Genomic DNA, 26,595 nt, shown 5'->3' on the forward strand with positions numbered 1-26,595 from the left:
GCCCTCAGGGCACCTTACTGGTATTATATTATTATAATTATTTACATATATAGGGCAGAAAATTGAAGATGGAAATTGTGATTGGTCAGAATGAGATGATGTATGATTAGAGCACCCCTCTCTTCACACGGGTGTGATTTTTAAGAATTGAGTGCATGAGACAGAGTGATCAGCTGACTGAAGGCAAGAAAGCTTCCGTTGCAGCCAGCCAGCCACCGATAGTTCCTTTCTCTAGTTATACTGACCCAACTAAATATACTGACCCAACTAAAATAAAGTATAAAAATGCCAAGAAATAAATAAACCTCTCATAATATTAAAGATAGGGCAAGTGAGTGATATTACCTAGGGTAAATTATATAACTCTAAGTAAAAAAAAACGTTGTGAAAAGGTTAAAGCCGAGTATTCTGATACTTGCTATAGACCATGCTATAGACCAGGTAACTATGGGTCTCCCCGTCTCTCCAGCCCTAATCAGAAATTTCAATTTCAGGTCGTTTGCCAATTCCATCCTCTCTCTAGGTTGTCCTCAGACAAGCCCTCCATTTATCAACTTTATCAACAGTTTTGTTTTATAGTGTTCCAATTCCAATTTTGTCTGCTCCCACTTCCAATTTGTTGAATGTGGATCCTGTGTGAGTTCTCTCTCTGTTTTAAACTAAACCACACCAATGCAACTCATTGCGTTGCAAGGAGTTTACATTGGTGTGGTTAAAAAACATTTTGCATTGGTGTGCTTAAAAACTGTTTCGTTCCAACGCGACCCTTTGGTGTGGTTTGGTCTTAAAGCAATGAATAGGCCTACTATTATTCATAATATAGAGCTATTTAACGCTTATTTTAACAAAGCATCATCCATTCATCACTTACCCTACCTAGAATTACAAAGTGTCTACACCCTCCAGTTGAAACCATACTGTATATGTATAAAAGATGTATGTTCATTCATACAGTATATGAACTTACTAGGAAACCAATAAGACTTGCAACTAATTCATGTTTCAAACTTATGTAACAGCTGACACATAAAATCTACATTATTGTCTCCTCCTAGTGGAGGAGTAGTATAACTGCACTTTGAGTGCACATCTTTAAAATGATCAGTTGACAAGAGGTCAAAAAAAGATTTATGTAAACAACATTTTAATGATATTAATTACCAGTCCAGATAGTTTAATTATGATAACAGTTAAGGTATGAGAAATAGCCTCTTACAATGTTGCTAGTGCTGTACGATCTGAAAGAGACAACCTTAAATAGCCATAGAAAGACAAGGAAAACACGCTGAAAAAGGTACTTCATTCAACCACATATTTCTTTTCACATTAGTTACAAGATCTTTACTATTACTGTATTTACATAGTGCAAAGAACACACTTGCTGTACTGGAACACACGGTGATGGAATAGCCAGAAATAGAAGGCCTAAACACAGCGTACCTCTCTGATCATACAAATAGTTTAAAACCATAATATGTGCCCGAGGGCAGTGTAATACGGACATGGACGTACTGATAAGAGCGTGGCTCTGCTGTGGAGTGCTGGGCGGTGGACAATACGTTGGATGTAATTCAGAGGTCAAATGCCATCGACTGGCCCATGTGTGCATGTATTGTACACATGCACAATACCCTCTGGTCAATTAACCCATTTTGACCTGGGAACGATTCTGCAAATGTCTTCTAAATCCTGACAGTTTTGTTGAAAAAGCAGTTTTTCTGTGTCAGTCGTTCTCAAACACTTTCATGTCACTTTTCACGATTCTTCAAAAATAGCAGACCTACAAGCTCTACAAGCTCGTAGCGCGCCACTCGTAGATCTGCTATTTTTCAATAGCTAAAGCATTACATAATGCAACACAAAAAGGGGTTCCCGGGCCCAAAATGGGTTAAAATCGATGGTCAACAGCTGTTAAAGGATTATTCAAGTTTTTAAGATGCCCAATTATTTTTACTCACCACGAACTGGCAGTCCTCGATGTCCATCCAGAAGGTAGGTTACTTCCATCACTTCACAATCAGTTGAGAGGGACTATCATTAATATTAGCTAAAGCATTTTGGAGGAAGCAACTTACAGGTGGTAAATCAGATAAGCTTAGAAAAAGAACACTGATTTTTTTTTTCTTTTACGCAATGACAGATTGTGTAAAAATACAGACCAATAGAATGGACCAGGACAGGAACATTATACATTACACAGAAAGCAGCTAGCAACTCAAGACCATTCCACTCAGAAAACAAAAAAGAAAAATCACCCCCAAACAGTTTCACACTAGGCAAGATCAACATGATTATTATTAGAGTATTAGAACCATCTAGACATGTTATATACACATGAAGTGTGTCTCATTTCTTATTAGTAAGTCATCATGTCGTTGTTTCCTATGTTATTTAATTTGAATAGAGAAAAAAGGATGCAAATAATAATTAAAATAAAATAAAAAGAAATACAAATATTCTGTGCAGACTGTGAGTGGTTTCGGTAGAATGACAGAACCCCTGACACTGTCATATTCTACAAGTAGAAAACAAAGGCTGAGCATGGAGTCAATAGTCAACATATGCATGCCACCTTTTATGTGCTGGAACGGTGGGGAAAAATGCATCCTGTTATTAGGAGATAAAGCTAATAAGCACAGCAAAGGGGCAATGCCAACTATGAGCCTGTAATCGGTTGTACACACTCACAGCGACACACACACACACACACACACACACACACACACACACACACACAAATCTGCCATTGTAAAAAATTATTTCCCCTCGGCCGATTTGGTCTGGCACCGCTCAGTTGTGATTGGATTTCACTCCCTCCGAAGTAGTGAGGGACCAATCAGGAACCAGTATATGCAAATATTCGGCAGGTTTATCACCAGAGCCCCTTTGGAAATGCAGGTTCCACACCGAGATTCCAGACTAATATTTACGCAGTGATATTAGTCTGGCCATGCCAGGCTAACGCGCGCACACACACACACACACACACACACACAGCTGTGGGGAGTGTGAGCTTCTCTTGGCTCAAAACAAACACGTAAAATGGAGCCGAGCCGAGGTCATCCCTCCCAACCTTCTTTCGCTGAACAGCAAACCATTGGAGTAACGATAGACAGACCTTTGTTGATCCCACAAGGGAAATTCAGTTGTCATAGAGAGAGAGAGTGCAGATTTGTGTTTGAGCACTGGATCTGCAACACTCCCTCCCTTTACCCGCCTCCTCTGCATGCATAAGCAGTTTCAGAGGAGGAGACCTAACCTTTTCCTCTTCTTTCAAGTGTAAACAGGTTGTGGGCTGAAGACGTCAACCACCGTCACTCACCACCCAAAACTAAAATAGACACTATTAGACAGGTGTTTCAAGTTTGACGAAATGGAACATATAGTGTTCTAGAAGAGAGGTTGGTCTTCAGTCCTCGTGAGCTGTAAGGCTTGTCTAGCACTCCTGTGTCTGTCTGTGACCATGTTATTGGTCTGTGGGCATGTACTATGTGTACAAATGTACTGATTGGTTGGTTAGCTGGTTGGATACCTGAGATTATGTCTGGTGTCAGGGGCTAAAAACGAAAAAGGAGAGTTGCTGGTTTTTTATGAGAGGATATGTGAGAGAGAGACGGAATGAGTATGAGACAAAAAAAAAGAAGGATAGAGCGGGGAAAAAACAAAAAAGGAATAAATGAGGCAACATCAACAGTTGTTCTTCTTAACCTCCGTCTGCTCCTTGCCATCCGTTCTTGATGTCTCTGGGAGATCGGCTGAATCCAGCTCCTCCTCCTCCTCGCTCTGCCTTCCCACCTCCTCCTCCTCGTCATCCTCGTCTTCCTCATCTGTACTGTCTCGGCTTTTCCCCAGCTGCAGGTTCTCCAGGGTCTTGGAAACCCAGGATTCTATGCGGCTGCTGAGGGCCGGCACCTCCACAGATATGGGTTGGGGTGCGTAGTCCTCCTCCTCCTCCTCCTCCTCTTCCGCCTCTTCCAGCATGCCGGGCACCAGGGTGGAGGTGGTGGAGGTGATGGAGGAGTTCAGCTGGTCCCTGCAGCTCCCATCCAGGGAGCCCGTCTCCGTGCTCTGCTGGGAGGCCAGCTCCAGGCGGTCGTCAGCACGGCCCTCCTCTCTGTCCCCGGGGCCCTGGGTTGGCGCCGCTGCTCTGGACTGGGGAGCGGCGGTGCCAGGACCACTGATGCTAACGCTACTAGTATTAGCGGGTGTGGCGTTCGACGGGCCATTGGCGTCTCTCTGTAAGGCCGAGGAGGGAGCAGGCCGGCTTGGCTGAGCCTCCGCTGGCTCCAGGGCGTCCGTAGGCTCCACCATATTCCTCCAGTTGGTCTCTGCAAAGATGACACTGCATGTTAGTTTTCAATGCACCTAGGAAGGACAACCAAATGGCACATCTAGTAGACCTTTCAGTCTAGTGACTACCACTTGACTTTTGTCAAGTGGTAGGAGCAGACCTAAGTATTTTTGTTTGTTCAACAGCCTCAGGACGGACAAAGAAATGCCACGATGCCCCTTACACAATCAGTGCCGGAAGTGCTTCAAAATAGGAGCTCTGGGGTGTCGGAGGTGTCGGAGTTGTCTGAGCGCTTTTACTCTGAAAGCCATGACCCGGAAACAATCTACTAAAAAAGTTGACTTTACATTGCTAGCTTACATTGCGATCATTTAAATGTATACGATATATGATCCAAAAAGCGTTCATATTTTGCGGGAGAGACGGAAGAGGAGCAGAAATGAAGCGCCAGCATATCGATCCATTCATAACCATGGAGAGTGCCCTGGATTAGGAGATACGAGTCATTCTTTCCGCCGCGCTAACATGTAAGTCAACGGCAAGCTAATAATTGCCCAGAGCGTAGAATACGGCAGCCGAAAGGCGAACGGGCCAAAAAAAAAAAAAAAAAAAGGAAAAATTCTGAATATTCTTATCTCGCCCCGTATCATTGAGGATGCGCTAGGACGTGCTCAGACGTTCTGTGTACAGCTCGGTTCGAATCCTTAAGACGTTTAGGGACGTTTTATGTAAAAATTGTGTTAAGCTTTAACTGAAGACAGTGGAGGTCAAATGTTCAAAGAACTGTCTGGAGGACGTGAGTGACCAATACACAGGTGGAAATGTGTGGAGTCTTACCGTACTCCTTCTCATTGACCTCAGAGATGGGCTCAGAGATCACAGAGCAGAAGGAGATCGCGGAGGCGGCGGAGGGGTTGCGGGAGTGGCCCATGTGGTGCGTAACCTTCTTGACGTTCTTCAGCGCCTCCTCGGCCTGCTCCTGCTCCAGAGCAGACACCATGTCCTTGTAGGCCTTCCGGGCCTCCTCCGTCAGAGACACCAGCTGGTTAAACAGTCCCTGGAGGACAGGTTGTGGCATCGAGAAGGGTCGGGGAGAGGAGTGGAAGACATGGGAGACAGGGGAGAAAAAGATCTAACATTTATTTGTACAGCCTTTAATCACCGTTACTGACTCAGACCTGCAGACCTACAAGCTCATAGCGCGCCACTCTCGGTGGCGCGCTATGAGCTTGTAGGTCTGCTATTTTTGAAAAATCGAAGAACCCACTGACATAGAAACATTGACCTCAGGTCAAAATGGGTTAAATAAAAGGTTAAATGAGTATGTTATATTGACTTACCTCAGCTCCAGAGAAGTTGAAGATGCCCACCACACTGACAGGCACTAGCTTGTTGACACAGCGGCCCAGAGCCTTTCTGCCCAGGGCAAAGACAAATGGGATCTCCTGCTCCCTGGCCATGGCAATGACGTTGTATAGTGCTTCATCCAGGCCACCTGCAATACACAACAATTAGCACCTTCAAGTACAAGATTCTAAAGGATAGAATGTAAAGTGAAATGCAACTACTTGAATAATACAGTAAGCATGCTGATTATATAGAGTTTTAAGAAGGATTGGCGTCTGTTCATGTAGATTTATTTTCTTTCCTTTTCTTTTCAATAAAACTCTACTGCCCTTTGGTAGTTGTGTCTAACAAACAAAATACTCCTCACTTCATGTCATGACAAAGAAACAACTTGTGCACCAGCTGCGTAAGGGGTTCCATCGTCCTCCTTACCTTTGGCCTGGATCTTCTCACAGTTGGGGGAGATGATGACACACTTGATCTTTTGCAACTTCATGTGTTTGGTGACTTCTCTGAGGCCCATGACCAGGCGGCGTTTAGACTTGGCCTTGGTGGGGTCCTTTTGGTAAACTCTCTCTTGGAAGCGCACCAGCTCCTGGAGAAGCATGGTCACACTCTCATCAATCTCCTTGTTCAGCACCTGGTTACAGTACCTGGGAGCAGGTAAATATACAGTGAATTATTGAATACTTTAGTTTGCAACAACAACAAAAAAATCACAGATACAGAGATCTATAGAGGACACAAAGGATAACCCAAAACTTAGTATAGCATGGCGGGGTATGTGCATGGCGGGAACACCTACTGAGTGGCAAGAAACTACTTTCTGGCCTTGACAGCCCATGCATCCAAACAGACTCAGTTCAGCAGCACGCACTGCACGCAGGCAGCACAGCAGAGAGAAGTGAACCGTGGTTGTTTATACCACTGGCTGGCCTCTGGTTTGCGCACCAAATGAGTTCTAACCAGTTAACTTGCCATCCATATGCTAAAATGTTTTATAAAATCAATCGGATTATCACACGATAGCTGAAGCGTCAGGTTTTCGTCATGTTGCACTGAGCTATCTCGTTAAACCCAGCTGGCTGTGATGAATAACCTAATCATTAATCAACGTCACCATTCACCAACCGATCCATATAAATAACTCTGTAAACGCTACACGTAAGTGTATGATGACCACGCAATGTTACAGTCCACTGCAGGCTAATACAGGCTATTTGATTTCCAAAATCTTTAGTATTATAACCGCCGTCCGTAGGCACGCCTCATTATATGTGCCCAAAATAACAGATCTGACTGTAAGCAGTCGAGACACGCCATGAGCGGTGTGCGGTGAAATATTTGTAAACTTTGTAGGCTATGTTTGTTCTTTGTTCTTTTGTATTTGGACACTACTTGGACAAAATTAACTGCTTCACTTCAGAGGAAACTAAGGGGAGCTACTCACCACCACTGGAAATGGAATCCATTAGAATGATGGAAATGGAACATTAACGTCCATTGAACTCCGTTGTCACTCTCACACAGATACACACTGGCGGTGTTTTGTTTTTTGTTTTTTTTCAGGCTTTCAGCCTAACAATATGGTAATTCTTAGGGTCGGGCCAAGCCTCGGGCCGACCCAGTTAGGGAAGGGTAGGGCCGGGCCTTCATTTTTGGGCCCGTTGAGAACTTTACCAAGTTGTCATGATACTTCATTCTTCCTTGGATACAGTGAGATTCTCTTTTTGCCTGTGGCTTGTTGCAGCACTGCAAGCAGAGGCATGCTATAAGCAATAATGTCAACATTTTAATGACCTTTTTATTTTTTGGTATTCAGACAGCCAGCAATGGGTAGAACGCTCTCTTTGTCTCTGTGACACATCTAGGGGCCGCAATCTGCATTCAAAGATTTTCCTAGAAGCTTTGTCATTGGTCGATTTGCCTGTCTGCTTTCTAATTGGTTAGTCACTGCGACCAGGTTTTTTTTTTGACCAATGACAAAGCTTCTAGGAACATCTTTGAATGCAGATTGCGGCCCCTAGATGTGTCACAGAGACTACATTCTTTTTGGGAGCGTTCTACCCATTGTTGGCTGTCTGAATACCAAAAAAATAAAAAGGTCATTCATATTTTGACATATTATTGCTTATAGCAGCTTTAAGTGTCTACTGGAACAGCGAAGTAGTGAGGTGCTGGCACTTGTGAAATACTTGGCCCACCTGTCATTTATGAGATATCGAAGACATTTTTTACATAATCACCAATGTATCCTGTTCAAATGATGAATCATTATACAAATTGCAACAGATTTTTAGATTTTAAGGATTCGTTCAACTGATGCATACACATCAATAATACTGTATATATAAAATTATCCATTACAGTTAATAAGGTTAAATCCCAACATAGCCTGTAGACAAGCATGCAAAATATGTGCACACATTAGCTGTTACCCAAGCATTTTTTCTCATTCAGGAAAACATCCAAATTATTGTTTATTACCCATTTTAGGCGGGAACCCGTTTTGGTGTTAGCATTACGTTATGCTTTAGCTATTGAAAAATAGCAGCTCTACAAGCTCATAGCGCGCCACAGAGTGGCACGCTATGAGCTTGTAGGTCTGTTGTTTTTGAAAAATCGAAGAACGACTGACATAGAAACATAGCTTTTTCAGAAAACTGTCAGGATGTAGAAGACACTTTTAGAATCTGATCTCAGGTCAGAATGGGTTAAAGCATTTTGCACGCAGAGTATGGCATGGGTTTGAACAATTGATCCATCAGAGGGCTACGTATAGTGTGGTCTGAGGACGGGACAGCCCTGGTGGTCAGATCTGAGGGGAAGGCTTTCCAGAGGTCTTTAAATGCAGTATGTGTTAGAGAGCAGGGTGGGCTGAGACAATGGGCCTACAGCAGAGGCTGCCCAGGGACAAAGGCCCGTTTGTGAGCACTGGCATACATTGTGCTGAGAAGGAAGGGCAATGTGCGCCATACTCTTTACAATTCTTTATTGTATATTCCAGATCTTCAGCTCTCCGTCTATGTGTGGCACAGCCAATACTGAGATTTTTGGGTAGAACAAATATTTCTGTTGCCAGTGGTTTCGTGTTGTGGACGCCATGTGTACTTTTGACAAGGGAATGAAACGGCCATTCGGTTTTTTCTTTTTATTTTTTTAGATTTGCTTTTGGCTTTTCTGCCTTTAGATAGACAGGAAAGAGAGAATGGGAGAGACATGCAGCAAAGGTCGTCATGAACGGAACTCAAACACATGACGCGCTGTCAGGCCAAAGCCTATATGTGGCATGCGCCTGGACCATTAGGCCAGTGGGCGCCCCCCAGGCCATTCTGTTTCTAAAGCCCACACCACACCCAACGGGACGAGACGCAACATCGGCTTTAGCGTTGGTCGTTGTCCTGTTGCACGTTGGCGCATGTCCACGCAAGTTCAAAGGAGCTGTGGTTGCTTGCAACTACATGAGTCTACTCGCAACCGTTTGGTTGCAAGAAGTTGCATGACGACCCATTGGTGTGGTTTGTGCTTCAGTCACACAAATTCCCATCTTCTCAGGATGCTGCATTTAAACCCATTTTGGGCGGGAACCCCTTTTGGTATTAGCACTATGTTATGCTTTAGCTATTGAAAAATAGCAGATCTACAATCGAGTGGTGCGCTATGAGTTTGTAGGTCTGCTATTTTTGAAAAATCGAAGAACGACTGACATAGAAACATAGCTTTTTCAGAAAACTGTCAGGATGTAGAAGACATTTTTAGAATCTGATCTCAGGTCAGAATGGGTTGGTTAAGTGCGTGTGTGTGTGTGTTCTTACTCTCTAAAGCGACGACTGTGGATCTTGGTAATGGCGTTGGAAGCCATGGGACTACCGATGCCAGAGCTGGCCGGAGAGCCCTGTGAGACTGGAGTGATGCTGTAAGGAGAGTTCTGACTGGCAGGAGACAGGGACGCATCACTGGGCATGCTCAGACCGTTCTCTGCAAGACATTAGACACACTATGACCACACGGCATCATGGGAAACATACATGGCTGCAATTGATATACTTAGTCAAGTCAAATCATCTTGATTTATAATATAGCACATTTTTTTTAAAAACAGCCGTCGACCCAAAGTGCTTTCCAATCACCCTCTTGGGAGGCAGGTTCTTGCGTGAGGTCATCTGTGAAGTGTTGCTCCTCATCTGCATGCTCCTCTTGGCCCGAGGATCCTTGATCCACATTCGGCTTCCCCTTCTTCCCTTCACGTTCCTTCAAGATAATCTACAGACACAGAATGCCCAGCAAGGGTGAGGGGAAAGGTTACAGAAACACGATGCCAGTTAACGTCATCTCTCTGTGTCCTTCCCAAATCACTGAACATATAAACAAACTCTAGTTACCTTCTTGAGGGCAGTGGGCCGTTTGACTTTGGGAACCTCCCTCTCCTTCCCTCTCTTGACGCGTGGTGTGGTGGAGTCCAGGGGGTTGTGAGGAGTCGAGTATGGCTGCTTCTGTGGCACGTTGGTTGAACCGGAACCATGGAACAGCGCTGTCGTACCCACTGGAGAAGAGAGCAAGGCAGGCGTGTGTGGATATCTACTGTATTGGTGTTTATATGTAAACACCTGGATTTTAATTCAGGTCTCCCATATGGGACATCTAACATTGACTGCTCACCCAAAGTGGAGTCCCCCCCTTGTCTAAGGTAAGGCTACTCCACTACATATATACCAATTCAATATATTACCGGTACATACCTGCAAAAGTCAATGGCTTGGTGTTGGTAAGCTGTCTGGCCTTCATAGCCTGCTGATGTTTCTCCAAAGCTGCGAGCATGTCTCCCAAGTCCAGCTGGACTGGAGTTTTACTCTTCTTCCCTGCTGCTTTGGTGATAGCCTCCTACCAGGTGTGTTTGTTTGTCCGGGAGGGAGAAAAAATTAAATAAAGCTGGGTCACATCACTGGCCCAGTCAAACTTAAGCCAAATCAACATCGTTGCTGGTACCTGTAGTTTCCTCTGCTCCATGCTGATCTCAGAGTACTCCTGTGCAGTGGCCAGGGCAGCAGCGAGCGCCTTCTTCCTCTGGCTCTTGGCCCTCTTGGGAACAGAGGTGGTGATGGGGATTGGAGTCTGAACGATGTTGATAGGAGAGTTTTCTGGCAGGTTATCCAGCTATGCGGACAAAAGAAACACCATTCAGTTAAGATGCATAGTAAGTCAAATGCCCCTCTGAAGGACTATCAAAAAGAGATTTTCTTTTTTTTCTTTTTTTTTTTTTAAGTTTGTGTAACTTCTCATACCAGGTTCTTGGGGAGTTTAGGCTGTGTCTGCGTTGGGGCTGGGGTGGATTCTGGTTTGGTGTTGCGCTGGACCACCGCTCCTGTGGCAAGCTCAGGGAACTCATCCTCATCCTGACAGACACAGAAGACCATGCATTTAAGAACACAGAATATACTCTTAACTAAACTGAGCTTGAATGTGCCAGCTTAACAATAGCATTAAAAGTTATTTTATGTTCATGTGGGGCGCCCGCTGGCCTAGTGCTCCAGGCGCATGCCACATATAGGCTCTGGCCTGACAGCGTGTTACGTGTTCAAGTCCCGATCATGACGACCTTTGCTGCCTTTCTCTCCCCTTCTCTCTTCCCCACTTTCCTGTCTGTCTTCACTAATTTCTATCAATAAAAGGCAAAAAGCCTAAAAAAAATGATACATATATAAAAATAAAGTTTGTTCATGTATGCAAAACTTGTGTTACCTCAAAGTAGAGGGGTTCTGGGGTGAGGTCTGTCCCAGAGACCGCTCCCGTCTGTAGCCTTCTCTCGCCTGGGCTAGGGTTCATGTTCAGGTTATGGTGCACACGTCCTAGGTAGCCACCGTGGAAATCCTAAGTGGGTAAGAGGAAGGAAAGAAAGATGAGGTGGGCTTTCTTTTTGGAATCTACACAAAATAGTCCCTTTTATGAAACAGTAAAGGATAGTGGAGAGGCTGGGAATATTATGTGCCTCTTCACTCAGCTATGTGTACACTAAATCACAATGTTGTGCCTCTTCATTACTCGGCTATGTGTACCTCCTTGTGGAGTGTCCACCCTGAGACTGGGAGGTTGGGGTTCAATCCCCGGCCGGGTCATACCAAAGACTGTAAAAATGGGACCCAATGCCTACCTGCTTGACACTCAGCATCAAGTGTTGGATTGGGGGTAAGACCCTGCGACATACTAGCGTCATGTCCAGGGGGTGTACTTGTACATCAAGCTGCCTCACGCTACAGAAACAGGAGATAGGCTCCTGCCCTATGGGCCTCATGGCTCTGCAAGGCTACTTACTTACTTATGTGTACACTAAATCACAATGTTCAAATGGGATGGGGTCACACCTGTGAGAAGTTCCTCTGGTCAGGATGCCTCCTCTGGTCTGCTCGTTGGAAGGGGCCGTTCCTCTCCCCCCAGGGCTTCTGGGTAGCCTGAGAGGCGACGTTTACCCAACTCACTGCTACAAAAATGCAAGTAGTGTTATTATACACTCTACCATTACAGTACCGGTATACATTTAGGACTGTCGCCCTCGTGAGTGACCACAAGCCCAATGGGTGTAGGGGGGCAGCAGTATAAGCAACCGAATCAACACTGTTGGCTAGAAACACTATTCTGCCAGATGGCCAGCAGATGGGGTCGTTGCCTGTATTTGTATAACATGACTGAAAGTCGGTCACAGTAGTGAAGTTGGGCCTGTGTATCCTCGAGTGATCAGTTTTTTTTTAATCATAACTAAGTCAATCTAAGCTCTAATCAAGCGCCGAATATCGTATTTTTTACAGATTATGAGCCATAATGCATATAAAGACGGCTTGTGTGCGTGCACAGGCGTGGACGCGGGAATTTTGGCCATTTTTACGTGGTCGCAGCCTGGAGCTAGCTAAAAATGCTACAACATGCTAACGTGCTGATAATCAATCGCCGATTAAACAAAAGTCGCCTTTACGGCTATGGCAAGCTGGACAGAGTTAAGGTAAACTCGTCTTTACGGTCCCGGCACTTAAGCTGTTCTTAATTAGGAATATAAAGTTAATTTAAAGGTATATTCAGTGATTTCACTTAATTCAAATATCACTTATTTTTTGTTTTGTTGTGATAATCCTCCCTACTATAGAGTGTGCTGGCCATATAAGGAGTTCCTCCCTGTCCCCAGTTAACCCCTGGGGGTCAAAAAACCTTAGGTTTCGTTTTTGACTCGTCTATCCTGATTGGACGAAAGGCTGGGTCCTACAGCCAAAAACGAAACCTATGGTTTTTTGAGTGAAACTGAATATACCTTTAAAGTTTGGGATGAAGTGTTCCGACCGCTGATCAGAACACCTGCTTTGAATGCAGGTTTCTGGTACTGTATGTACAGTTATTTGTAAGTAAGTTTCTCTGTTTCAGCCTGTTGTGCGCCAATTTTGAATTATATACACCTTTTTATTTTGAATGAAAGGTCTCTTCACCTCATCACATACCGTATCTATAAAACATAGGTAACAAGCAGAGTACTGAAAAGTACAGGAGAGAATGGAAAGGATTTACAAGAAGTAAAGCAGCCGAGTAACAGAATGAAGTCATGGAAGAATAATACAGTATATTAAAAGGGGACATGAGAGAATGATGGATATGACTCCATATAGATCAAAGCAGGCGATACATGCGAGCCCGATTTGTAGAAAAGTAGCACTTTGATCCCTTCTTTAGATTAAGCTTACCTGTCATTACGCCTGCTTCTACTCCCTGCACAGAAATCAAGAGACAGAAAAGAACAGTAGTAAATAGAAGATTGTGTATGCAACTGATGCTGATAATAATGGGTGCTAATGTTTTTTAAACATTGACATTAATATGGCATTTATTTTTAATAATAAATGGTACAGAACAAATATATAGTCTCTTTGGTTGTAAATAGTGATCTATGTGACATTGTTCAATCTTAGGAACATTCTGATAACTTTTAAAAAGTTAATTTTGGGGTGAATTTTGGAATCTTCAAAATATAAGATGCTGCTGCATCCGACAGCAGATGAGTTGCAGTCAATGAGTTAACAGCAAGAATGAGATTTTTATGAAACAGGGTAGGAATTGTGTGGAGGTAGAAGGCGAGTGGAAATGGTGAAACAAAACATGATTGACGCTTCACTGCGTCACTGGAGCACTGCAATAAGTTGAAACCAGCTCAACTTTTTTTGTAACGCGTCACACCCGTCTTGCAGCAACAAGTGTCGGGTGTCACTGTGTCAGTTTGTAGCTTCATGTCGCTGGCTGCCAAAATTACATAGTAAATTAGAAATTACTAATTACTACTCGCCGCTAGTGTGAACGCAGCACGCAGCAGTATAGGTATTTAAAATGAGCTGGGGTACCATGGAGGCTGAGGTGGGTTCTGCTGTACGCTGTGCAGCCCCAGTACCCTGGTTGTGTTTGGGGCTGCAGTAGCCGCTATCGCTGTCTATGTCTGCCTCGCTGGCTCCCGGCTCACTGTAGCTTTCTGCTGGGTGGGATGCTCTTCTCCTTTTTGTCGTCCGGTTCTTCCACAGCAGTGGGCTGGCTTGATCGGTACTGCCACGCTCAGACACCTCACCAGGGAAGTCTGAGCACAGGAGAGATGAAACACCTAATTTACAATAAAAATCATGTGGTTGGGGTGGCCATTTTGCCCTCAACTAATAATCGCCTGAAGTTTGTGGCACACCACAAGGTGTCATGAAAGTCAGTGTTACCGTCTCAATGTGGTCCTCAACTAGTCAGATTAAACAAGTAATGTAGAATACAAATCCATGATCAGTAAAACCAACTCCCTGATTGCAATAGATGTAGTGAACAGAATACAGGAAAGGAAGGCAGAATGTCATCACAGGACTGACACCAAGTTTGAGATAAAAGACTATACGGCTTCAGTACACTACAAAGTCCAAATACAGAATCCTAACAATGCCAATCCCTAGGTGTAGGTGAGCAGCTGCTTATTATCTGGTGAAATGTTCGCCACCTTTACAGACATTCTTTTATTGTGAGAAACTAAACAGTGTTGGCAGCACCAAAACAAGTCTATTGTCATTACCACGAGACGACACGCGACGGGACGTCACACATCACATCACCTGCATGTAAAGCCTCATCCAACTAGAAACCCAGCATTCCTGTTCTTTCACATGTCAGCCATGTCTCTGCCATTTAAACCTGTTGTCGAGAGACCTTCTTGCGGGCATTGGCTCATACCAACTATCCCCTTTATTTTTCTCGTTAACAAAGCAGATTTCCTGGCCTGCAGGACAAACATCACTTCGAGTAGTTCTGGAAAGTTTACCTCCAATGACAAGATGGCGTTAAAAAAAACATCAATGATCGTAAGCTCGTCTCTGAACAATTAAGTTACCATAATCTGTGCTTTTTGAATTTCTGCTGCTGAGCCTTTGTTGACAACTGCAGTATTGTGTTCCATTATTGAACACTGCTATTGCTAACATCCCATCAGTGATAAGAGACTGATTGATTGAAAATGTTAATTCACAGTATGTAGAACGTGTACATTTCAAAAGATGTAATTCGCAGCAGTGTGTCTAGACTGAGGTTTAAATATGCTACATTCCTGTCTACACACTAACAGCGCTGGTATCTGCCTTACCGAACACCAGTAAGGCTTTCTGTCATCAAATAAAGAGGCGTTTTATTAAACCCAGTCCGTGTTGTTGTAGCAGTAATAATTACCAGTCTGCTGCGCCGCATCCACCAGCAGAACTGTCTTGGTTCTGCCATCGGGTCCTGAGGCGCACACTTCCTTCTGCACAGCTACACTCCTGGTAGGGGGCCGACGGCTCCTTGGGGTCTGACACATCCCAAGCTGCTGTTGCTGCTGCACATAGAAAAAGACAAAGAAAAAGGAGATGAGGCACTGTAGTAGATTAATAAAAAACATTTGCCCTGCAAAAATCAATGTGATAATCAGCTGATCAGTTCTTACCTTGGGCAGAAGAGGCGGTCGGACCATTCCTCTCCCCCTCTGACTCGCCAGTCCAAAGGCTTGTCCGAGAGGGGGGGGCCTGTCATTGACATCTGCAGACACAGGGTTCACCACCCCGGCCTGCACAGGCCCAGCCCCATACGGGCCAGGGAAGGGCTGGTAGAAGCCCATCACAGGGGGGCACGGGGCAGACATGATTTGGTAGTAGGCATAGTCATTGGAGACTGGAGGCTGGGGGGACGACAGGATGGGGTAGGCCAGATACGGACCATTGGGGTTGGGGTTGGTCTGCTGCCAGCGCAGCTCCCCTCCGTTATACATTGGATGCTGCCTGTGAGACACAGAGAGGAATAACCGAGGTCTGTCCGTGTTCATTATTACATGCATCTTGAGCAAGGCATATACAACCCATAATATACTGTATATATATATATATATATATATATATATATATATATATATATAAGGTATGCTTCAGGAGAATAACAGTAACACAGTTCTGCAATATGAACTTTTAGATGTCTCAATTAGATTCTCCAATAAAAATGGAGTCGTACGATATAGCTCCCTTTATCAAACTTTATGAAATTGCTACAGGGCCCGAACGGCTGACGTAGCGGTCCGGGCACCTAGGCTACAATATCAGTCCTTTGCGGGTTTGAATTCCTGACTAACTTTCTTCTCTCTTTGTTTCCTATCCGTCTCTACTGTACAACTATAAAGGCCAAAAAGCCCCCCCAAAATATCTTTAAAAACAAAAACAAATAATGCTACAGTGATGTTTCGACTTTCGAGCCCATGCTCTTTTTCAGACACTCGAAGCGTCCACTTTTATTCTTTGATTCACATCGGGGCCAGCATCTACCGTCAAGAAGCTGGATGTGTGCTACTACTCTTTGATCAATTTAGATTCTCTAAACAAGCAGAGGAATCGAGGCCACAAACTATGCTTAGGAGGGAAAAAATTAAGCTACAAAGAAAATACTAATGTAGAAAGGTGACGGCAAGGCCACGGCCAGTGACTCCCCATGGTGTGAATGTTGTTTGATTTAATAGTGGTGGTGGATAAGTGTACGCAACTATAGGGTGGCTCCTCGTTGATAAGGATCCAGACGACATTTTAAACAGCCAGCGCTCTATAGCGGGCATTTCCTGGTATTCAAACTGGAGAGGAAGGAAACAATGGAACGGATGTAGTGCAGGATGCAGCAGATCACCGCAGACAAAGAGAAAACCACTGGAAGGCTCAGATTGTGGTTCCACTTGAATTGTGGAAGGGAATGTGTCCCATTCAGAGCCGAGCAGTCCAGTGACAACAGAGGCACTCTGATGACTCTAATCAGTACACTATACTAGACAGTACGCCCTAATGCCCGAGTATCTGATCACTCTGCAGCCTCATCAGGACTCAGGACAGGAGTAGCCTAATCAGGCTGCAGGATGCATGGTACTCTGCTCATTACATAGTGTAGGATGGAACAGATTCAGGGCAGCATATGACAATGGCCCAAGAGGAGCAGACTTTACTTAAACTGCTGTACCGTCTTTGGTGACTGAATTTCCGTCGCAGGATCAATAAGGGTCTTATCGCATCTACTGCCATGTGTACATGGAATCGTGTGCATGTGCCGCAAAGCAACAACCCACAGCCATAAGTATGACTGGCTCATTGTCAATGAACCATTCTACTAGTCTGGCTCTATATACTTACTGCTGACCATTTTCCATACTGTAGCATAGTGCATACTGTGGTTTATTTGGTCTTTGAGGAAGCCAATGTTTTCCATTCATTGTCTCCACCAGGCCGAAGGCCTGTTATAGTGCCACCATGAGGCCGATTTAGGCAAAACACATTTCTGTAGAGTACTCATACAAATTTTATCCATACATCACACAATTCGGTATACACTATCTCCATAGTCATGTGATCAACACGGATCTGCACCATTTCCCATCTTCCATCCTGATTGGCTAAGATTGGCTTCCAAAGCTCACATGATTGGTCCGTTTTGAACAAAATGCCACAAATCACAAACACAGTGTGCAATTTCCGTGAAATTATACACGCACATTTCCACTAGGCCGAGGACGACATGCCACAATTTTTTTTCCAAATCAGCCTCACGGTGGCGCTATAACAGGGCAATTCCTGTTTTTACCTACAGTATAACTGCATCGATCTGTATACAACTTATGTATGTGCACTCCCTAGAGGCCATGGACAAACATTTTCCCTGCATCCCTCCACATCTGCCGGTTATAGCACCACAGCCACCATGAGGCCGATTTCTGCAAAACACATTGTTTATGTTAGTCGCACAGATTTCATCCAAATCTCACGCAAATCGGTACACATGATCTCTGTAGTCATGTGATCAAGACGAGTCTGTTGGCTTTCTCAGGTTCTACACTGATTAACTAAGATTGCCTTCCAAAGTTGGCCCATTTGTACAAAATGCTGCACATGTCCTGCTCATCCAGAATTCTATCCTCAGAGGATAGTGTGATCTGGATTTGCATTTCCTCAACAAAATTAAGAAATTTGTTGCAAAAAAAACCATGTTTATATTACTCCTAAACATTTGGCCAAACATTACACACACTCCAATCCTCCTGGTGGAGACCTGTGCCCAGAAGGGGCACTTTTTCTAGTTTCAGTATGGTATGCTTTGAGGGGATTTGAAACTTGAAAGCTTGAGACAGTGCTGAGACCATGTTGATTTTGCAGACTGAAACTATGACGAAAACTAAATAAAAATGAAGCTATAATAACTAAAACTAAGACTAAATATATTGACAATTTCGTCAACAAATAAAAACTAGACTAAAATGTTAGGGAGGGACTAGTGGAAATGAGATCCAGTATAACTGAAAGACAAGTCATTTTACGTTTGGTTGCACTCGTGGGTTGCACTCGTGAATATAGCAAGCTCACAACGTGTCGCAGCACTTGTAGATTGGCTATTTTCAAGTGTAAAATCAGTCATTACAATGCCATCAAGGCCCGCTAAAATACATTTTAGTCAACAAAATCAACTGTAGATTTAGTTTTAGACTTAGGGCCGATTCATACTCCTATTTTACCGCTGTTTCGGCGCTGTAGTGCCGAAATGATTTCGGCTCGTCAGATATTTTCAGTAGCACCGAAGAGCCGACTTTAGGACGGTACCCGCCCCCCCCCCCGAACCTCAAATGACGTCAAATTGTAGGCTTTACAGCGCCGAACCGACTTTTATTCGGCTCTAAAATAGGAGTATGAATCGGCCCTTACACTAAAACATTTCAGATGACTAAAATATTTATTCAAAAGATGTATGACTAAAACTAAATCAAGATTTGCTGTCAAATCACTGTGTACACTGTGTGTATAACTGTGTGGGTGTTTTTAATCAAAGTAATGCTGCATACACACTAGCGGTGACAAAAGATCACAAAAAGGTCAATGTATTGCTCAAGCCACATTGCGTACAAGAAATGGGTTAATAGTACCCATAACAGCAAAAATACATTTTTCTTCCATTTATAGAACTGAGCCGGAATTGTGGAGAGAGAGAGAAGGGTAGGGGGGGGGGGGGGGGGGGGGGGGAACTGGTGAAACAAAACATGATTGATTGACTTTTCACAGCGTCATTGGTGCTGATAGAAATTGGTGACAGCACAACTTTGTCATGCGTCATATTGCAGCTTAATGTTGCTGGCTTCCATTGACAATTACTTGCAGACATATATTAATAATAGGCGCCGGAGAGTGGGGTCATTTGGGTCTGAATGTCCCCGCACTGTTGGGGAATAACTGGTCTATTTATTTATTTATTAATTAATAGATTTTTCCTGGTGATCTTTCTAGCACCGTTCCTATTTTGTTGCACAATCGTCGTTGTGTATTGGCTGCCGGTGCATGCTTGCCTCTCGTTGTAATAACCAGTCTCTCTCTCAATCTCGAATATTGTCCCCCCAGTTTTTACGTCCCGGCGGCGCCACTGCTTGTAGCCCATTACTTTGTCGGCGATAATATGAACACAACCTTACATTATTGTTGTGTTATAGTGCATTTTAAAGCACGTAATGATTTTTCTTTTGTTCAATAATAACTAGAAATGCACTCTGTGCATACTGTGAGGTGTGCAAGCAGAGCGCGCAAGTACTGCTGCTAACTAATGTCTATTACAACCCGTTATTGACCTTATACCAACCTAATTACGTCACCATCAACAGCCAATAAGGGACCACCACTTTGGACTCTACCTTTCCCCCCTGCTGCCCTCAGTGCCCTCCGGTATGACAGACTGATAACAGTACCTGTTGGGCTGGTTCTCCTGGACGAAGGGGTAACAGGTAATCAGGTAACTGGGGATGGGAGTGGTCTCCACCGCACCTCCGCCTCCTCCTCCGCCTCCACCTCCTCCTCCTGCGTCGCCGGAGAGACTCATGCTGACAAGGGACCCTTCCAGACCTTTCTTCTGTGGGATGAATGGTTCAACTTCAGCTGACAGCTTCACATCCTGCACACAGAAAAAAATAAACAAACTGCTAAGCAATGACTCTCCCCATGTAGGCTAGTGATGAGGCCATGTCCTGGAAAGGAGAAATATGGTTTATGCATGAGCACTAGGCCTGTGCTGATTTTCCCATAATATTGAAGATAGTGATATTAAAACCTAATAAATGAAAAAACATTATCCCACTTTTCTCCCAGTTTAGTCATTATGTCAATGAATTCCTCTCCACACATGTTTGTTGTATTCTGCTGGTTCACCTGCCAGTGAGGAGCCCCCACTGGGAGGATTCCATTTAACAGTCTGTAGGAGGAGTCGCTAGTGTGGTGACAAAGATCACCCTACCCACCCAGCTTCCCTCTCCACATACAGTACGGTAGATACTTGGCCAGGATACTGTAGTGTAGATGCTCCACAGTGGGGACTACGGATGGAAATTAGCATCTCTGCTAAATTGTATTTACGCTACATTTTTATGTTAATTAATTAATATGCTCTGACCCGTCCAAATAAACCAATAAAGTAAGTAAAGTACAGTGGATTCAAAGTCAAACCGCTAAGACTGCTAAGTGGTGGAAAGGTACTGTACTCAAAATGATATATTAGACCATGTTGAGAGAACATGGTTTTCAAGGCGTTGCCAGAGCCAAAACAATTAATATCAGCCTAGTCATGGGAAAACATCACACTGATAATGACTAAGACGTCTTGTAACGTCAGGGGTTATTCAATATGACATGACATTCAGGGCAGTTTATGTAAACTGCCTGTCACTCAAAAATAAAGTGGTTATCCTGATACAGTACACCCACACCTAGGCGACAAGGCACGACAAAGAAATCGCTCACGGCAGGAGTCTCTTCCTGGTTTTTAGACAGCTGGTGGATGGAAATGAAGCTCCACCCACGCGGGAAAAAGCCGCGTCGGCCAGAAAACGGGAAACACTTTCCCGACACAGCTTTTTCCCGTGTGGGCGATTTTTGGTCGCGCCTTGTCGCTTAGGTGTGGGTGTACTGTCACAATGTAAAAACAACAGAGCTCACTCGTTTGTCAGATGACAATCAGACCCGAGCATCCAATAGTGTGCAACCTTCAATGCTTACAGCTGCTATTGAAAGGTTATATTAGCAGAGATGTCCTGAATCAACAGACAGCAGGGAACCACTTTGAACCTAGCGACTCTATTTTGGCCATGTCATTATAGGTGAACATTTAAAAAAAAATAAGTAGACTGAAACAGCTCTTTTCCCAGTAACTCTAGAATGAATAAGAGGTATGTGTCATCATAGCCCAAACATATCATACCATGCTCATTGCACGTCCAAAGTCCATACTTGAACAAATTGTATGTCACACAATCTTGCAAACAAGTAATAAAAATATATAATAAAAATAGGCTACTAGCTTTAATGAAAAGTGCTTATCAGTGGTTAAGCAGTGATAACCACCACCACCAGACTGAAATAAAAAGCCATCTGATTATCCCGATCTAATATATGCATGTACTATGTCTTCCTCAAAGTCCTCCCCGTGCTCATTTGCAAATGCAATAATCATAATAATATTAATGATCTTTTTTCTTCAAGAATGCTACGTCCAAAATTATTAGATAGTATCCTTTGATGTATATTCAATAAATAATTGAAAAATACCAGACACAGAGTAGTAGATGTGACCATATCTACTGTAATACATATCATCTGGCACACATAAATACATGTTACTTCATAAATCAAAGTTGCCATCTGGTCAGAACTGTCTGACATTTCTGCAAGCTATGTTTAGGAATGGTCTTAGACCAGTCTGTCTGGTTTTGTGGGTCTCTAGTAGAACAAATTCAGTAGGTCAGAGAGGGAGCAGACAGGCTACAGACTCCAGGCCAGAACTGTCTAGACTTCAGCCTGGAAGAATAAAATAAAAGGCTGCTAAAATATCTAGTTTGTTTTTAATCAATTTCTTGAGTTTGTGTACATACAAAAAAATACCCCCTTGCAATTCACTAGTAGTTTTACTGCCAGGTCCTCTCAGCCTTCTCAGTTAAGGGACTTACGTTACCTGGTTTTAGCCTCTCAGGCAGTACTTATACTCCCAGGCCATATACTAACTGAACCCAACAAACTCATCCAATCAAAGGTTACCGATTGTACATTTAGTGATAGGGCCATGGTTGTTTGCCAATCCTACCAAAGAAATTGGGATTTGTGCCAAGTTGCAACCAGAGGAAATGCTGAGCTGATTTTGGATCATGTTGTAACTTGTGACAGTGGCAGGAGATCCATGAAAAATGAGTTTAAAGCTGATTGAAATCACAGAGGAGGTGTTACTCATGTCCAAAAGAGTCACTATACTGTGCCAAACTTGCTCTACTTCTATCGACTTTCGTATTGTTTTTAATCCACTGCAGGCTGTGTCCTGCACGTCTGCCAAAGCTATCACCCCTGATCCCCATTTGCCATCATGGTACCATTCATGGTTTCGTGAACTTCGTCCACAAAGTAGCAGTTCTTGTATTGACTTGTATTTAGTTTGAAATGTACCCAGTCTACATACTGTGAAATAAAAATGTCAATCAATCAATAAAAATTGGTGTAGCTCTCATTCAGGGCCAGGCCAGGGTGGCAGCTTTGGCTGAGATGGCACCTCCAACCCTCATCTGCTATGTAGAGGGGAGGATGAGGAAAGGTTGACAGGGTTCAGAGCACAAAGACGCTCCTTCCATTCTCTGAAACAGAGGTTGGGATGCATGAATCAAGCATCAGTACAGCCAGCAGTTGTCATACAAATGACCATTGTTTCCCTTTGCTACCATCTGTGGGCGGTCTTCCCTAGGCTAACCTAAATGATCACGACCCATCCACACAGAGCTGTGGCAGACAGAGGCAGTTCTGCCAGTTCAGCAGAATGGGAGAGAAAGATAAGAGTTGAAATAAAAAAGGGCAGTTGATCAAGACTAGTTGAGGAGGTTTGGGGCTCTATGATTGAAGATTTTATCTGATAGGATAGGGCTTTGTTACAGGATTAGATCTGAGGGCATAAGCCAATTACACAAGCCATAGTAGTGTAGCGTGCTGAGGCCCTGCTCACATCAGCTAGAGCTTCTGAAGCACACCAACATATAACATAACTAGCATATCCCCGGCCGTGGCCAGTCAATCAAGGCAACACTTGATTCATGCTCTGTGTGTGTGTGTGTGTGTGTGTGTGTGTGTGTGTGTGTGTGTGTGTGTGTGTGTGTGTGAAGGGCTTTGATTGTGGAAAAGGCATTGAGGTCACACCCAGATGTGTTGTGCAGCCACTGGTTGTGACAGAAGTAGAGATGGGTAGCCTGAGGGCTACTGTTCTCACAAAGCTTTGTTTTCTCAAGCCTTTTGACAGTCACTCTCGCACCACTTCCAAGCATTGTCATCTGTTATCCGTATTGGAAATTCTATGGATGGGTAGAGGAAAATCGACTACACAAACGAGCAAAGGTTGCATGTTAATTAATTTAGGCCAGGGTGACATTAACAATATTACAAGACCTTACAACCAGAGAGACCATATAGAGCACCATTTAATCTGGTTAGGACGGAGGAGACAGTTTGACTGCTTCCTTGAGACAATCTTCTGAAATTGTGTGCCGTGCCACCACTGGTGCACATTGTGCAACAAGCCACTCCAATACATCATAAACCGATTGAATGAAATGAAACATTTATCATGAACCCATTCAAGGAAACATATTGCATTAATCCTAATCCAGTCATGTAACATTACATAGGGCAGAGTGTAATAGTGCGCTGCACAGGAGCCAGGAGGAACAATTGTCAGTGGAATGCCATCAATGCAGGAGAACCAGAAATTCTTCTACAGAATGTCCACGAAACTAAACGCACACTTGGCAGTGGCATCATTCAGTTCTCCATCGGTATCAGTAACTTCAAAGAAACTCAGACACCCCAACCCTGTTCCGCTGTCACGCGCCCTGTAGTTGTGACGGACAAGCGTCGTCAGATGACAGCTGGGATGGACACTGTCTGTAGCAGCTAAACCCCGGCTAGCTGGGAAAGCTAAAGCCGTCCACATCCATTTTTACTAAAATAAAACTTTAAAAACACCATGCCATGCCATTTCGTGGGCTGTGCAGATAGCAGATACCTCCACAGGTCACGGCACAGACAGTAGAAAAATAATTGTTTACACACTTTAGGCAGGCTAGCCGTTTTTCTTTTAGGTTAGCTTGTTAGCCTTGTCGGCTATGAAGTTAGCCAGCTAGCTGATTCAGTTGTTATTGTCAGTGACAGCCATAAAGACACGACCCGAGTGTCACCGCACTGCCACCCTTAATTAATTGAACTGAAAATACCTCATCAAAAGTCAAAAGGGAGTAGTTGCTTTATAAAAATGGTGTGTTTTGGGGCCTGTTCACAACAACAGTAACCACTATACACAAGCTAACGCTACCAACATTACAGCCACCCCTTTAATAAAACATTGAAATGATCCTCCAGAAGAAATGCGTTACCTTGTTGTCACTTGCATCCATGACAGTCACTGATGCCACCGTAGAGCCTCATTGAGCACACAGCGTGGACGTCAGGAGACGGTTTCCTCTTTTATTCTCTTCATTGTAAATATGGAACGAACCGTGCTGCTCCTCTCAGACTCTCAGACAGTCCCTCCCCGCTGCACGGTGTTGTTGCTGTGCTGTGCCGCTGGCTCCTGGCTGGCTTGCTCTTTGACATGAACGTCGCTGTGCAATTCAGCCGCTGTCAACGGAATCTCGCCAGCCTCTGGCTACGCGAGATTACGGTCTTCTATAGTACGTAACAAATGGGAGTAAACCGTCTGTGTGTCGGACCATGGTCTCCTCAACTAGTCCGGCAGCCGAGGTGGACGGGTGGGACATTTGGTATATATTCTTTTTTTATTGGCCTCTAAAGTATATTGTCTATATACATACATTCATGAATCCACTTGCTGACTGTAGGCTGTCGGTATTGAGCAATGGCTGTGTCCCTGGGTCTGTCCGAGCACGAAAATAGCGTTTGGTTGGTTTCCATCACCAAGTGTCAGTGTCACTGTTGTGCACACTGCAGCCTAAAACACTATGATGATTTCGGGTGTGACAGTACAGTACAGTACAGTAGAGGGACCTCCTGGGGACCCCCACACGGTAAAGGTGGTTGCACACTGTTCCTGTGGGTCTGAATGTTCCGGGGACCCCCGGGGGGCTTTTGACACTGCATGTGAACCACTATTAGCTAAAAGCTAAGCTTGTGTGTGTGTGTGTGTGTGTGTGTGTGAGACTTGGCCTGTTGTAGCGCCACCATGAGGCTGATTTGAAAACTGCACGCTTGGTGCTGGAAAATAGCAAATATGCAAACTCACAGCACATCTCATTCAATACACTGAACTTGCAGATCTGCCATTTTTGCCATCCAAAAACACACACACACACACACACACACACACACACACACACACACACACACACTGTGTGTCATTGTGTGTGTGTGTGTGTCGCAGGGTCTTCCAATCCAACCCTTGATGCTGAGTGTCAAGCAGGGAGGCACTGCAGTCCCATCTTTAGAATCTTTGGTATGACCCGGCCGGGGATTGAACCCGACCTCCCAACATTTTTGCTTATACAGGATGTTAAGTGGGAGGGTCACAATAAACCCCTATAAAACAAATTGCTCAATACCGACAACCGGTCAGCAAGTGGAATCATGAATGCCGGACTAAACTTCTTAATTTCAAGAACCCCATTTGCTTTTCATTGGGACACTGACTGATCCCTCCATTTGATCCGATTTTGTACCTTTCTAATCACTGGCTGCAAACTGTTAATAAAGTATTCTATCAATTAATTAATTGAGAATGAGATGCAGGCATAAGGATTGAGGGATGGGAAAGGGCAGAAGTAGAGATGTACCAATTTCTTTGTTCACGATACTGATACCTGTAACTTGCATATTGTTGTGTAGTACAGATCCAGTGTAAGTTAAACAAATCTAGGTCAGGACAGTGGTTCTCAAAGTCGGGTCCTGGGACTCTCTGGGTTCCTGGGGGGGGTTCCAAGTGGACCCTTACAGGTCTGCAACTGAGAAATGGAACCAGTTACATTTGGGGATTGGCTAATCTAGGAATAAGTCAAAATTCCATTGATAATATATAGTGCAGAGAAAGTTAGTAAAATAATGAAAATAGTATAGTAAGTGTATAAAACAGTTGTTCGACATCAACTGAAGCAAGCAAAATATGCCTGTAAATGAAATCGTGATAAATCAGGAATCGGAATGGCATAGACTGGTATACCGATACCAGTATTTTAAGCAGTATGGGCAGCTTTTCCGATACTGGTATAGGAACAACTGTAGGCGGGAGTAATGAAGAGTAGGGGATGAGGGAAGGTGAGGGAGAGCCTCAACGAACCACAGAAGATGTCAACTCAATAATAACCCCAGCAACATACACCAAGCAAGCCGATAATGCTTTCTGCTATGGTGGTT

The 26,595-nt window shown here is 44.0% G+C and overlaps 1 protein-coding gene across 9 annotated transcripts; it reads right to left on the reverse strand.

Moving 5' to 3' along the window:
• Positions 1-2,954: 2,954 nt before the first annotated feature.
• Positions 2,955-24,860, reverse strand: secisbp2l (SECIS binding protein 2-like). 9 transcript variants are annotated; one of them, XM_083759784.1, is made up of 18 exons: positions 24,606-24,860; positions 19,905-20,107; positions 15,606-15,966; positions 15,353-15,494; positions 14,008-14,258; positions 13,357-13,381; positions 11,998-12,113; positions 11,378-11,506; positions 10,921-11,031; positions 10,625-10,792; positions 10,378-10,519; positions 10,021-10,181; positions 9,769-9,901; positions 9,454-9,616; positions 6,071-6,291; positions 5,632-5,786; positions 5,129-5,423; positions 2,955-4,328 (listed from the first exon to the last, which is right to left on the reverse strand). In XM_083759784.1, exons 1-18 carry the CDS (start codon positions 24,624-24,626, stop codon positions 3,688-3,690), a joined length of 3,438 nt encoding a protein of 1,145 aa, XP_083615910.1. In that variant the 5' UTR covers positions 24,627-24,860; the 3' UTR covers positions 2,955-3,687. The 9 variants fall into 9 exon arrangements, with proteins under 9 accessions (XP_083615910.1, XP_083615913.1, XP_083615909.1 ...); XM_083759787.1 differs by having other exon boundaries at positions 2,956-4,328; positions 15,606-15,936; XM_083759783.1 differs by having other exon boundaries at positions 2,956-4,328; positions 15,353-15,497.
• Between the last annotated feature and the right edge of the window lie 1,735 nt (positions 24,861-26,595).

The sequence above is a fragment of the Protomyctophum parallelum genome (genome assembly GCF_964188405.1).
Source record: "Protomyctophum parallelum genome assembly, chromosome: 2".
Lineage (NCBI taxonomy): Eukaryota > Metazoa > Chordata > Actinopteri > Myctophiformes > Myctophidae > Protomyctophum > Protomyctophum parallelum.

Bases quoted from the DNA above. Each gene is read 5' to 3' on its own strand.
- secisbp2l (XM_083759783.1), bottom strand. From the start codon at position 24,626: ATGGATGCAAGTGACAACAAG. The intron at 15,967-19,904 runs GTACTGTTATCA...GAACACGGACAG, and splicing joins CAGGAGAACCAGCCCAACAG to ACCTCGGTTATTCCTCTCTG. The intron at 4,329-5,128 runs GTAAGACTCCAC...TCATCTTTGCAG, and splicing joins GGTCAATGAGAAGGAGTACG to AGACCAACTGGAGGAATATG.